Source organism: Phodopus roborovskii, unplaced genomic scaffold (genome assembly GCF_943737965.1).
Source record: "Phodopus roborovskii unplaced genomic scaffold, PHOROB, whole genome shotgun sequence".
Classification (NCBI taxonomy): Eukaryota; Metazoa; Chordata; class Mammalia; order Rodentia; family Cricetidae; genus Phodopus; species Phodopus roborovskii.
Window position 1 is genome coordinate 30606377 of NW_026126571.1, and position 13495 is coordinate 30619871.

The 13495-nt window shown below is 45.5% G+C and overlaps 1 protein-coding gene across 2 annotated transcripts in view; it reads left to right on the forward strand.

Moving 5' to 3' along the window:
• Prkag2 (protein kinase AMP-activated non-catalytic subunit gamma 2) overlaps window positions 1-7114 on the forward strand; it is a 242124-nt gene extending 235010 nt beyond the window's left edge. For both annotated transcript variants that reach the window (XM_051203229.1, XM_051203230.1), the window contains exons 14-16: window positions 197-343; window positions 3996-4089; window positions 6816-7114. In XM_051203229.1, the coding sequence (XP_051059186.1) occupies window positions 197-343; window positions 3996-4089; window positions 6816-6847 (273 nt within the window). In that variant the 3' untranslated portion in view covers window positions 6848-7114. The remainder of the gene's footprint in view (window positions 1-196; window positions 344-3995; window positions 4090-6815) is intronic.
• Window positions 7115-13495: the final 6381 nt, after the last annotated feature.

Sequence of the window (13495 nt, forward strand, 5' to 3'; positions counted from 1 at the left end):
TTACATTTCTCCATATTACACCTACTAATATGATATCCTGTTATGACTGACACAACCATGCTGATGGCATGATGCTAGCTGAGAAAAGAACTCTTGATACCAAATTCCATGTTAATGCTTCTCAAAATCAGGTTGTTCATTTGTCTGAATAGAAATGAAGAAGGTAACTTTTTTCCTCTGACTGACTCTGTCACAGAATCTTGCTGCTGAGAAAACATACAATAACCTAGACATCACAGTGACCCAGGCCCTGCAGCACCGCTCACAGTATTTTGAGGGTGTGGTGAAGTGCAGCAAGCTGGAAACGCTGGAGACCATCGTGGACAGGATAGTAAGAGCCGAGGTGAGAGGCGCCGGCCACCGGCAGGCACACACAACAGATAGTGAATGCATGATTGTGGAGGCTGAGGCACAGCCCTGTGAGGAGACCAGGGGTTCTGTAGGATAGGAGTGCTTGACACAGACGTGAATTTGGTGAATTTTTGTGAGTACTGGCAACGGACTTTCTTGTTTGTTTTTTTTTTTTTTAAATAAAAATGTATTTATGATGGAATGTAAAAAAAAATAAATTAAAAAAATTAAAAAGAACCATAAAAAGAAAAGATTTATTTATCGTGTATACAGTGTTCTGCCTCCATGTGTGCCTGCACACCAGAAGCGGGAACCGAATCTCATTACAGATGGCTGTGAGCCACCATGTGGGTGCTGGGAATTAGACTCAGGTCCTTGGGACAGCAGCCAGTGTCCTTAACCTCTGAGCCATCTCTCCAGCCCCCTCCCCTGCAAGGTACTTTCAGAGTATAAAAAATGTACACTTGAGAAAACAAAAGTTGCCCCAGGAGCTTTTAGTTAATACATCCTATCAGAATATCTGTGAATTCAAAGCAAAAATACACAATGTTATTTTAACAAAGTGAATGATAAGGTAAAATGAAACTTGAATTGTGTTTGTGTGTGTGTGTGTGCATCCACGTATGTGGGGGTCAGATCTCTCCTCCCCTTTATGTGGGTTCTAGTGAGTGAACACAGATCATCAGGCTGTGTGACATCTACCCCGAACCATCTCACCAACCCCAGACAAAACCTCGTAAAGTTAAATTCCTCTCTCTCCTCTCTGTGCCTGGCTGAAGTGAAGAGTAAACTGTAGGGCCTTCCCAGCCTGAGCAGCCACCCCCACACTGACTGGACCTCATTGTTTGTGGAATTTTCAAGGAAGGAAGACAGGGAGGTCACTGTAGTATGTGTCACCCACCTTCTTGTCCCCACAACTGTTCCTTTCTTCTCAGACAGGGCTAGGAGTGGCATCCTCTGTGCCCTTGTCCCTCCTCCAGTGTGAAGGATACAGTTCTGTTCTTTCCAGAACATTCCTTACTAAGCAAAATGAACTCCTAATGACAAGTCGATTTCAGTATTATAAATAGAGGGGTGTAAGCTAAGAGACAAAATGCCTGATTAGCTTTGAGGCCCCTAAGAGGCAACCATAACTTCCACAGTGAAAGCACATGCTGCTGAGGTCATGTGCTGCATGGAGAGCCATTGCTGCTAGAATTCCTCTCAGCCCCTGTGTAGCCAAGGCTTTGTCCTATAGAGTCTAGTGTCCATCCTACAGAATCCAGCTGCCATCCCACAGTCTAGCCTCCATGTGGCATCCCCTCAGCTTCTTCCTCCCCAGCTGTTTCCATTGCTCTTTAGCACAGGGTTTTAATAGTAAATCTTCCCTTTTCTTAAACTGTGCTACATCCATCTTGTTTTCTAGAAGGTTCTAACGAACTTGGGAATGCATCCTAATGTCTCATGAATGTCCTTAGCATCATATGCCCTCCATAGGTCAGAAGCAGGAATAAGAAAGGTGGCATGTCTCCCTGTGATGGTGGCATGTATGTGGTGGGACTCATTGTGAGAACCACAGGTCACTGTGTAGCAGAGTGCCACCATGAGAAAGGCCAATTACTGCACCCAGTAATACCCACACTCTGGGGTGCTATGTGGGGGCCATGGAAACCTGTGATATGAAAAAAAGCTGTGAAGGGAAGTGATGTAAATAAGTTGTTTTCTCAAGTTACATATCTTGCTTCTGTCTGTTACTGAAATCCCTCCACCAGATGACTCCTCCCAGAGCCAGAACGTGTATGTCACTATCAGCCTGTTTGACAAGAAGGTGACTTTAAAAGTTCCTCAGACATATTTTGGCATGCCTCCCCATACATACATAAATAAACATAATGAAAATAGATAAAGTAAGTCATCAGTTTATCCTAAACCGCAATCACAGTGCTGCCTTTTATCACAGGGTTACTGAGGGACCTGAAAGGACTTTTAAAGAAACTTTGTAAAGAAATCTAAGTTGACTGACAATATAAACAGAGTAACTTATATTTTTAACCCTAAAGTCAGTTATGACATCAAAAACGTTATCCTTTGACAACATACATAGACTTCCTCCCTGCATCACATTTTATGCCAGGAGCTAAGGCTGGCTGGCCTCAAGGATCTCCCAGGTAATGTTTGGCCCCAGGCAGAATCACAGGGAGTTGGAATGCTATTCCACACACGTGTGCTCTCTCCTGAGAAGATGTGAGGCCAGAACAGTAGAGGATATTACTCCAGCTTTGCTGCCAGCTCCCCTCTTGAACATCAGCACTAATACATGAATTGCCACAGAAAAGCCACAGCGGGAGGCGAAAAGAGCAGAGAGCCCAGTCCTTAGTCCCCACCACCTTCTGGACTTCCTTACCTACTGGCTGCAAGAGACTGAGACGAGTATTAAAATTTAGAGACTGGAGTGGAGTCGGGGATTGCCAAACACAAGAGCCCAAATTTGGTCCACAGTTGCTGGGTAAAAGGCCATATGGAGTAGTGCTAAGGAGGCAGAGGTAAGAGCATCTGTGAGGCTTGCGGGCAGCCGGTGTCACTGAGTCAGTGAGCTGTGGGTTCAGGGAGAAACCCTGTGGAGAAGCATGGAGGAAGTCACCTGGTGTGGGCAGAGCTCTGGCCCCCATGCCCACCACGTGCGTGCACACACAGATGTTAGTTTTGAGCTGCATGATTCCTTTATAGATATTTTGAAATTTGAAATCTCAGCAGACAGAGCTGGCTCATTTTTCTCACTATGGTCAAGCAAATTGGTGTTACATTTCACCTCTGGGCTCAAACCTTTCTGCATACTGTTTAACCCCTCCTTAGCAGTATTCATTGTATCGTTGCATGAGTGCCATTTTTTTTCCAACATGCATTTTAAAATATTTTTAATTTAAACTTTCACATGTGGACTAGGAAGATGGCTCAGTGGATAAATTGCCCACTGTGCTGGCATGAGGACCTGAATTCAGATCCCATCACCTCCCCCCAATGGGGACAGCAGTACAGACCTGTATCCCCAGCTCTGGTGGAGCAGAGATAGCTGGATCCTGAACTCAGCAGCCAGCCAGTCTAGTAAAATGGCAAGCTTCAGGTTGGGTGAGAGAGTCTCATCATCTAAATGATGATGGTGGTGGTGGTAGTGGTGGTGGTGGTGGGCTGGAGAATGACTCAGAGGCCACAAGTTCTTACTGCTCTTCCAAAGGACACAGGTTGGTTTGTTGGATTCCTAGCACCCACATAGCTGCTTACAACCATCCAGTTCCAGGGGATTGGACACCCTCTTACTGGCCTCCAAGGGCACTGCATGCATGTGGTACACAGATGCATATGCAGGCAAAACGCCCATACACAGAAAATATAAATAAATAAATAAACAAACAAACGTGAGGCTGCTGGAAAGTAATGGCACATGCCTTTAATCCCAGCACTTGGAAGGCAGAAACAAGCAGATCTCAGAGTTCAGGGCCAGCCTATATACAGAGTTAGTTCCAGTACAGGCTCCAAAGCAATACAGAGAAACCCTGTCTCAAAAAACCTTGACATCAACCTCTGGCCTCCATATATGCCCATATGCCAAATGTACAACACGCACAAAACACACACACACACACACCTGAACTTTTTTCTCTTTGCAGGTCCATCGGCTGGTGGTAGTAAATGAAGCAGATAGTATTGTGGGTATTATCTCCCTGTCAGACATCTTGCAAGCTCTGATCCTCACACCTGCAGGTAAAAATACAGATTTCAAGTCAGCACTGTATCACATGAATTTAATCCTGGCATTCGGGAAACAGAGACAGGACGATCTCTGTGAGCTCGAGGCCAGCTGGTTTACATAGTGAGCTCCAAGCTAACTAGGATTACATAAAGAGACCCTGTCTCAAAAAGATAGGTGGGTGGGTGGACAGGTGGACAGGTGGACAGGTAGATGGACAGACAGACAGACGGACTTGTTTCTATCTGAGGTTTCCAGGACAGGCCCTGAGGTGTTGAAGACACCCTGTCCTCCTCCCTCCCACACAGTAGGACTTTGTATGCGCTGCTCTACAGACCTTTTTGTCTTTCCTTTTCATTTTTGAAGTTCAATGTTTACTTGGGTGAGCAGTTTCTAGAAAGCACACAGAGGGGCAGGGATGGAAGGTACAGGCACATTGGTGGCCTGATGAGGCCTTAAAACACTGCCACATCCTTCCTTCACATTCTCTTTGCATCCCCTCCCCCACCTCTCCAGCCCCATCATGGAAACCCCTAGCTTTTTTTCCACAGGGTCACAGACCACAATAGGTGGCACATACTTTGAACTCTAGCAGTTGATCATTGAATTATGTACCCACTGTGGTATTGCTTTTCTTTAGTTCAGAAATCAGTCTCAGCTAAAGCTAGCTTTTGTAATTAGTCTGTTCCCTAAAACTACCCTCCATAAGAGTCCCCAGCAACCGCTACAGTACTGCCCGACTCTCCAGATGCAAAAGCCACAGAGCCAACCACAGGAAAGAGTCACCTTCACAGGGACCTTGGGCAGCAGTGGCAGCATGCAGAAGTTATGAGAGATGTTCGTGTGGGGCCCCACCTGCCGTGTGCTGAATCCGAAAACACGTCTGTGGATAGGCCTCTTGTAGTTATTTTCAGACTCGTTGGCTGAAGTTCACAATGAGCTTCACAATCATGAACCACCAGGCATCAGACGAATGATTTGTGTTGATACTATAAACCTATCCTAGTTACTTTTCTATTACTGTAAAGATACCAGGACCAAAGCAACTTACAAAGGAAGGAGTTTATTGGGGCTTACAGTTTCAGGGGGTGAGTCTACGACCATCATGGTGTAGAGCATGGTGCTGAAACAGTGGTTGAGAGCTCACATCTGATCAACAAATGGGCAGAAAGAGAGAGGGAGCTACCTGGGGTGGGGGTGGCATGGGCTTTTGAGATCTCGAAGCCCACCCCAACTGGAACACCTCCTTCAACAAAGTCATACTCCTTAATCCTTCCCAAACAGTTGTACCAACTGGGGGCCATTGTCATTCAAACCACCACAACCTTAAAGTTGGAAATGAACCTAGTGCCTTTCAAAGGATGGAAGGGGATACTGGGATCCTCATCCCGTGGAGTACCACACAGCCCTGAAAGTGAATAGCGCTACTATATTTCAAGCAAAGCTGGGAAGAGGTGTCAACCTGTAGCTTGTGATTGATTTTGTGTAAGTGAACCTCCAAGCAGACAGAACCACAGGCGCTCCCCATGCAAATGAGAATGCTGTGGTTTGTGTAGATGCATCCCCGCAGATAGGTAGTGCCCTCTCCAGAACCAGCCCTGGACTCGGTCAAGCAGTCACCTCGGCAGAGCTGAGCGTAGGCCCTCATTTATCCAAGAGTAAACTGGCAAGTGGCTCCTTCTCCCTGAGCCTTGGTGTCTCAACATAGGCCTGAGCAGACTGGGTATGACTTTAGATTTCCAAAGTTGTCAGTCATTCTTGTTTCTCACATCCCTGTAGGTACAGTGCAGAAACTGTTTCACAGCTGACATTTGAATGGATTTACCTGTCATAAAAATGGGGTGGCTGGGTTGGAGTTCTTGTTGACAGTCTGTATACTGATTTCCTACTATCTAGAGCAGAGCTCCCATGAGCTCTGGATGCTGTCTCTTGCAAGGTAACTAGTGTGCTTATAGATCGGGAAAGTGATGGTATATATGGAAACCAAGAAGCCAAGTCCCACTTACCCCACCTGTGTGCATTGGTATGAGGGTGTCAGATCTTCTGGAACAGACAGTTGTGAGCTGCCATGTGGGTCCTGTGGAAGAGTAGCCAGTGCTCTCTTAACCATTTCTCCGGCCTGGTGTACCTTTCTTTAGCTGTCGAATGAGTGGTCTCTACAGCCTGCCTCCCTCCCAGCATACCAAGAGAATGCTGCAGATGCAGGCATTGTGCCCTCAGTGAGCAGCATGCTGGGTGCCTATGGGATTCCCCTTCAGGGAAGCACATCCTCTGGCATTGCACAGGCATGGTGCAGAGATACAGATGTAGGCAAAGCACCTGGACAAATTTTAACTTAATTTGAAAAAAAAAAAAAAAAAAGCTAGGGAGGTGTTGTGGGTAGTTTGTGCCTGTGCCTGCCACCCTAGCTGACACCACCAGGAACTTGTATCTTCTGTGCACAGTTGTCCTTAGATGTGTTATGCTGTTTTGATACGTAAGAATGGCAGCTGAGATAACTGCCTATTTATTTTTACTTCTCCAGTAATAGGATCTGGCATTTAGAATGGCAAGATGTGATAAAGATCAGAGCCCAAGTGATGGTGGGAGGGCGTAGGGCTCTTGTAGCCAACTGTTTCTCCCACCTCTCTGTTTGGAAGCCTCTGACTGTCCTTTGCCACTACCAGGCTGGGTGGATTGACTTGTGCAGAGAACGCTGCCATGAGCATGAGCTTGAAACTTCTGCTTTCCGTCCTGGCAGGTGCCAAGCAGAAGGAGACAGAGGCAGAATGACCACTGTAGATGCCCTCACAAGAGAACTTGAACAAATTCCCGGGGTCACATTTTGCCTCATGAACACTGGCTGCAATAGAAGAAAATAAAATGGCTAAGAATGTATATCAGGGTTTGGCGATGGGTATTTTTCCAGTGATTTGTAAGCATAGGAAAAGATTGTATGTGCTTGAAGAAGATTCAGGCTTGCATTCAAAGACTGTCCTCAGACCCCCGTCCGAGGGATTTTCAATGCTGTTTGTCATTAAAGTGCACTGTGTCCTGAAATTAGTACTATTTTTCATTTCAAAGAAGTCACTGGGATGGAACAGGGGACTGAAAGTGAGTGACTGGCATGTCCAGATCACGGTGCCTTATGTCCAAACTCGCAACATGTCACCGCCGCTGCCGCACACCCCAACGTGCTGCTGAAGAGACAGCCAGCCCGAATGTGAACATCTTCAAACCTTTCTTTTCACTCGATTTGTTGAAAAGTTGTAATTTTAATATAGGTAACTGAAAATGGGAGGTGATGGGTCAAGTGATGTGTGTCCTGCCGTTGTCAGTCAGGCTAGCTTGGCAACAATGATTTATTTATTTTTACACTCATGCAGTTTTTTTTTTTTTTTTTAACACACCTTTTGGTGAATGGACTTCACCAAACCTACGAATAAAATCTTGGTTGTTCTCTGAAATGGCAAATCTCTCATGGTTTTAGTTTGGATCTGGAAAGGCTACACCTTCCAAACAGTCACTGTTGGGTTTTTTTAATGTTTATGGAAACAGGCCGTGGTCGCAGGGATGATGTGCCAGAAGACGTCTTTTTTTTTTTTGTGTGTGTGTGTGTGTGTGTGTGTGTGTGTGTGTGTGTGTGTGTGTGTCTTGAAATGTAAATTCATGATGTTTGAGTGACCGCAGACAAGACGCTTGTAACTTTTATTGTGACACATAAAACAGTATTGTCATGCAATTGAAGGAAAACAATGTTCCCTCATGTCAGTGCTCTGAAAATGTCGACGCTATATGTGTGTGTGCATGTGTTTGTGTGTATGAACAGAATTTGGAGTTTTGTTTCTTGGGGTTTTTTTTTTTCCCAGATTGAAAATTAAAATAAATCCTTCCTACTAGTTTGCTAAAGTTCTTTAAAATACCATATACTTGGGCAAGTTCCAATTAAGATACTACATGGAGTTTCCCACTTACATTTCCCAGAAGAGAACGTAAAAAGAGTTGTGATTTCCAATATTTAATATAAACATTTGTTTGAGTTTGTTTTTGAGACAGGGTTTTTCTGTATAGCTCTGGCTATCCTGGATCTCACTTGGTAAACCAGGCTGGCCTCAATCTCAAGAGACCCACCGGGAGCTGGAGAGATGGTTTGGGTTAAGAGCACTGACTACCCTTGCAAAGGACCTGGGTTCAGTTCCCAGGACAAACATGGTGGCTCACAACTCCTGCTCCCGGGGATTCGGCACTGTCTTCTGACCTCTTTGAGTATTGTCTGCAGTACACTTACATGTAGACAAACACTCATAAAAATAAATCTTTAAAAAGAGATCTGTCCATAAGTCAGGGATGGCGCAGACCCCTGCTGTTGCAGCGCTCGGGAACTCGGGTACTCAGTCCAGTCCAAGGCCAGCCTGGGTGTGTAATAAGACCCCATTTTTTTTTTTGTAAATATTTTTTTTAATTTTATTTTACATCCCAACCAAAGTTCTCCCCGCCCCACCTCCCTCATTTACTCCTCCCAACAGGTAAGGACTCCCATGGGGAGTCAACACAAATTGGTGCATTAAGTTGGGGCAGGACCAAGCCCATCCCTGCTGTGTTAAATCTGAGCATGGCATCCCCTTATAGGGAATGGGTTCTAACAAGCTAGCTCATGCAGCAGGGATAGATCCTGATCCCACTGCCAGCAGTTCCGCTAATAGCCCAAGCCTCACAACTGTCTCCCACATACAGAGGGCCTAGTTTGGTCCCATGGAGACTCCACAGCTGTCCATCTAAAGTTCATTTGTTTCCACGAGCTTGGTACAGCTGTCTCTGAAGATTTCTCCATCATGATCTTGACCTCGATTGCTCATACATTCCTTCCTCCCTCTCGTCGACTGGATTCCTGGTGTTTGGTTGTGGATCTCTGCATCTGGTTCCATCAATTGCTGGGTGAAGGTTCTATGATGATAGTTGAGGTATTCACCAATCTGATAATAGGAAGGCCAGTTCCGGTACCCTCTCTCCACTATTGCTAGGGTTCTTAGCTGGGGTCCTCCTTGTGGATTCTTGGAGGTTCCCCTAGTACCAGGCCTCTCCCTAACCCACTAGTGGCTCTCTCTATCAAGTTACTGCTTTACTTGCTCTCCTTTCCATCCCTCGAATGCTCAACCATCCCATTCCCTCTTGTTATTTTTCCCCATCCCTTCCCCTTCACTGACCCCTTCACCCCCAGTTTACCCAAGAAGTCTCATCTAATTCCCCTTCCCAGAGCAATCCAGGGTTCACAAGACCCTGTCTTAAAAAGAATTGTCACACAGAGTGAGTGTGTGTGTGTGTTCATGCACTAAGATGTTCATTTCCTAGTTGACCAAATAAATGACAAGCACACACACAGCCGCCCTGGAAATAGAGTCAGCTTAATACTTGAAAGAAAGTAACAAAACATTAGAAAGCTACTAGAACAGTCCTAGAACTCAATTCCTCCTTGGACAATCAGGGGGGGAAAAAAACACTAGGCAAGGCAAGGGCATCTGGATGACACTGTCCTGCCTCCCTACCTCACCTTTTCTGATGTCCTTTAACCAGGAATACAAAAACCCACATTTATCCCTACTTGCCACTATTAAGAATTCACCTAGCCGGGCAGTGGTGGTGCACACCTTTAATCCTAGCACTTGGGAGGCAGAGGCAAGCGGATCTCTGTGAATTTGAGAACAGCCTGGCCTACAGAGTGAGTGCCAGGACAGGCTCCAAAGTTACACAGAGAAACCGTGTCTCAGAAAAAAAAAAAAAATTCACCTGACCCTCTCCAGTAAGACAATTTCAGCCATCTGTCACCATCCCAGTTTCAGGACCTTCCTACCTCTGCAATCATCCTATGTGTCCAACCCATACAGGCATCCAGCTTTCTCCAACCAGAAGACATCTGGTCTCATGCCCAGGACATCTGGAAAGACTTTCAAGTGAACTCGTATCTCTGAAATAAACACTCACTTTTTGAAACACTCACTTTTTGAACATGCACGCGTGTGTTCACTCTAGATGGGCTGGTTCGCATATTGTTTGCTACAAAAGTTTTCACATAAGCCTCTAGCTTCTGTCCCTTGATATTGACAGGCTGTGCTGCCAGCCCTGGCTCAGCTGGCCAGCAACACAGGGCCAAAGGCAACTTCCTAAGAGCGGCTTCCTTCCCTCCCAGCCCTCCCCTGTGATGTGGCCCTCGGGCCCCCATTACACTTGACACTTTTGCTTAGGAGCCGCTCCTACAACAGTGCATGAGAAGAGTTTCCAGAAGTATTTCAGCCAGCTGGGAAGGGCAAGGGCCTCAGGAGGTGAGGCCTTTCTGGCCTCAGACTTCTGCTAGCTATGAGTCTCACCTGGGGTCAGTTTAAAGGACCCACTTTTCTATTGTTTGAGACAGGCTCTTGGGTAGCCCAGGTTGATCTGTAAGACTCATTACATAGCCAAAGATAAGTGTGAACTCCTGATCCTCCAGTCTAACCCTGAGTGCTGGGAAAGAGGCGTGTTTGTACAGTGCTGGGGATTGAACCCAGAACTCCTCATATGCCATCTTCATTGTGCATCATGTTAATGATTTGGTTGAGGTCACAGCATCCTGTCCTAAATGGCTATGGTGGATTGAACTGTCTCCCCAAACAGACTCTTTGATATCCTTGTGTCTGACTTACCTGGCAACATTGACCTGCTTTAGAAACTGGGTCTTCATGGAGGAATCAAGTTAAGATGAGGTCATTAGGTTGGCACCAATCCAATAGGACTAGTGTCCTTATTTTATCTGGACACTGACACGCAGGGAGAAGGTTGTGTGATGACGTCAGTAGAGGATGGAGTGATGTAGCCATGTGCCAAAAAAAAAGCCAGACCCTTGACAGTACCCATAAGCTTGGAAGACAGAGTGGAGCCTCCCTGGGTGTCTGCAGATGCTGGCTTCAGACTGCAGCCTCTCACCCAGCTTGGGGTACAGCATTACAGCAGCCCAGGAAGCTAATACAGAAATCTCCCCTTGCAGCATAGTTAGCTGCTTTTCTGCAAAGTTGACATGTATGCTCAACCTATGGGGGGGGGGGTAAAAATAAATAAAATCAAAACCCAAATCTTAATAACAGAAACAACCTGTGAGTCAGCAAAGGGTACCTTGACCCTGAATAGCAGCTGGGAAGCCTCTCTTCCCACCGCTGGGAGCCATCATTTTCCTGAGATTGTGTACTTATACTGGGAAAAGAGTCCATGTTGAGAGTAGAACTTCAGTATCACTTGAGTTTATACATCGTAAGTTCTTTGTCAAGAAAACAAGCCAATCCCATCTTCAGGCAAAAACGAAAAGAGGGATGGTCCTACAAGGATGCTAGAGGTCTTGTTCTCTGAAAACCTTTCTGCTTTCTAAGCCTGTCTCAGAAGATCACAGACCCTACACTCTGGCAGATTATTTCTCTGGGTTCAGTTTCCAGGTCTGTCCAGTAGGGTTAATGATGCCTCCTCCCAAAGGGAAGTAGGAAGTGTACATGAAACAAGGTAAGCAAAAAGTCCTGTGGTGGAGAAACGAAGAGACATCCCCTGAATCCCATCCCTACTCAGGCTTACTGCCAGGAGAGCAGGTACAGCAGCTGCCATTCATGGTTTATCCTGCGGTAGAGGATCAAAAGTGGTCAAATCAGTCATGTATTATGAACCAGAAAATAAAAATCAAACTTGAATCTGCTCAAGCAACTAGACATAACTCTAGAAAATGTAGAAAGAGGAGCCCAACCCATGAGAGTTTTGTCAACTTGATACAAGCTAGAGTTAGCTGAAAGGAGGGATCCTCAATTGAGAAAAGGCCTCCATAAGATCTGGTTGTAAGGCATTTACTCAATTGGTGATTGATGGAGCAAGGCCCAAACCATGGTGGGTGGTGCCGTCCCTGGACTGGTGGTTCTGGATTCTGTAAAAAAGCAGGCTGAGCAAACCATGAGGAGCAAATTAGTAAGCAGTACCCCTCCGTAGCCCCTGCATCAGCTCCTGCAAGTTGCCTTTTAACCTCCATCCAGGCACATGCAAAACACACACACACACACACACACACACTACCACCACCACCACCATACCCCCTATACACACATCCTCTTTAGGATGCCTTTAAAATGTTTCAACCTCCCTTTAAAAAAAAAAAACAATTTACTTTTCTTATAAATGAGTTTTATTTAAGATTCTAAAAAGCGTAGGTAGGAGTTAAAAATAGACACTTGAGGTTCCTTACAACAATAGAGATTTGTTAGCATTTGGAAATATAAATTTCATTAGAAACTGGATATGCTGATGTTATTGGTTCACTTAAAGAGAAGTTGGGCCTTCAAATATAACCACTATATAGACTTCTGACTTTGCAAAATGTATTTATGTGTGATGTGTGCATGTGTGCCCATATAGGTACTCCCTCCGCAAGTGTGTATGGAAGCCAGAGGTTGACGTGGGAGTGTGTTCCTTCATCACTTCTGCACCTTACATTTGGAGACAGGGTCTCTCACTGATCCCACTGTCCTCTGTGTCTATCTTACTGACGGCCAATGAGCCCCTGGGGTCCTCTGCACCCCAGCACTGGGTTTCACACACACACATCACCACACCCGGCTTTTACATGGGGAACAAAAACTTTCACAACAAGCATTTTACAAGCTGACCCTCTCCCGGGCCCAGATTTCTAACATCTTACTAACTGGTGATTAATAGCTTCATAATGGTGCTAATATGTGTGTACCAGAAAGTTCTGTTTGGTCTGCAATAGCTGGCCCATATACTTAAACAAACAAAGGCAGTTTCCTTAGGAAGTGTGAATATTTTTTTAAGGAGCATGGTGCATGCTTTCTCTTATTTGAAAATTGTCTTAAAAAATGTGCCATTCTTCTGTGAAATGAACACTGTGGCCCAAGGATACTTTGTCAAAAAGTAAAGTGACTGCAAGGTGTGTCAGCAGCCTCGAACCCCTGCAGGCCTCTGTTGTTTCAGGGACACAGTCACTGAGGGAAAGACATGTGGTCATGAGGGAAAGCTCCAGCTATCATCTTATATGTCCCAAGGCCCCTCCCTGATCATGCCCCATTGACCCAGAATGCAAAAATGATACAAGAAGAAATGATACAGAAGGCCAGAATGCAAAATGATACAACTGCCAAGGAATTAAAAAGGAGAAAAATAATCTAAAGAAATAAAATTTAAAAAATCAAATCTCCTCATACCAAGTTCTGTCTCCTTTTTATAGTGTGTGTGTATGTGTGTGTGTGTGTGTGTGTGTGTGTGTGTGTGTATGCCAATCCCTATGTGTATGTGGGTATTGGTGTGTGGAGATCCCAGGCTGAAGGAGGTCAGGAGCCCTCTTCAATGGTCCTCCACCTTATTCACTGAGACAGGTTCTTGAAACTGAACCCAGAGCGGAGGCCAAAGCCAGCATTGTATACCCAT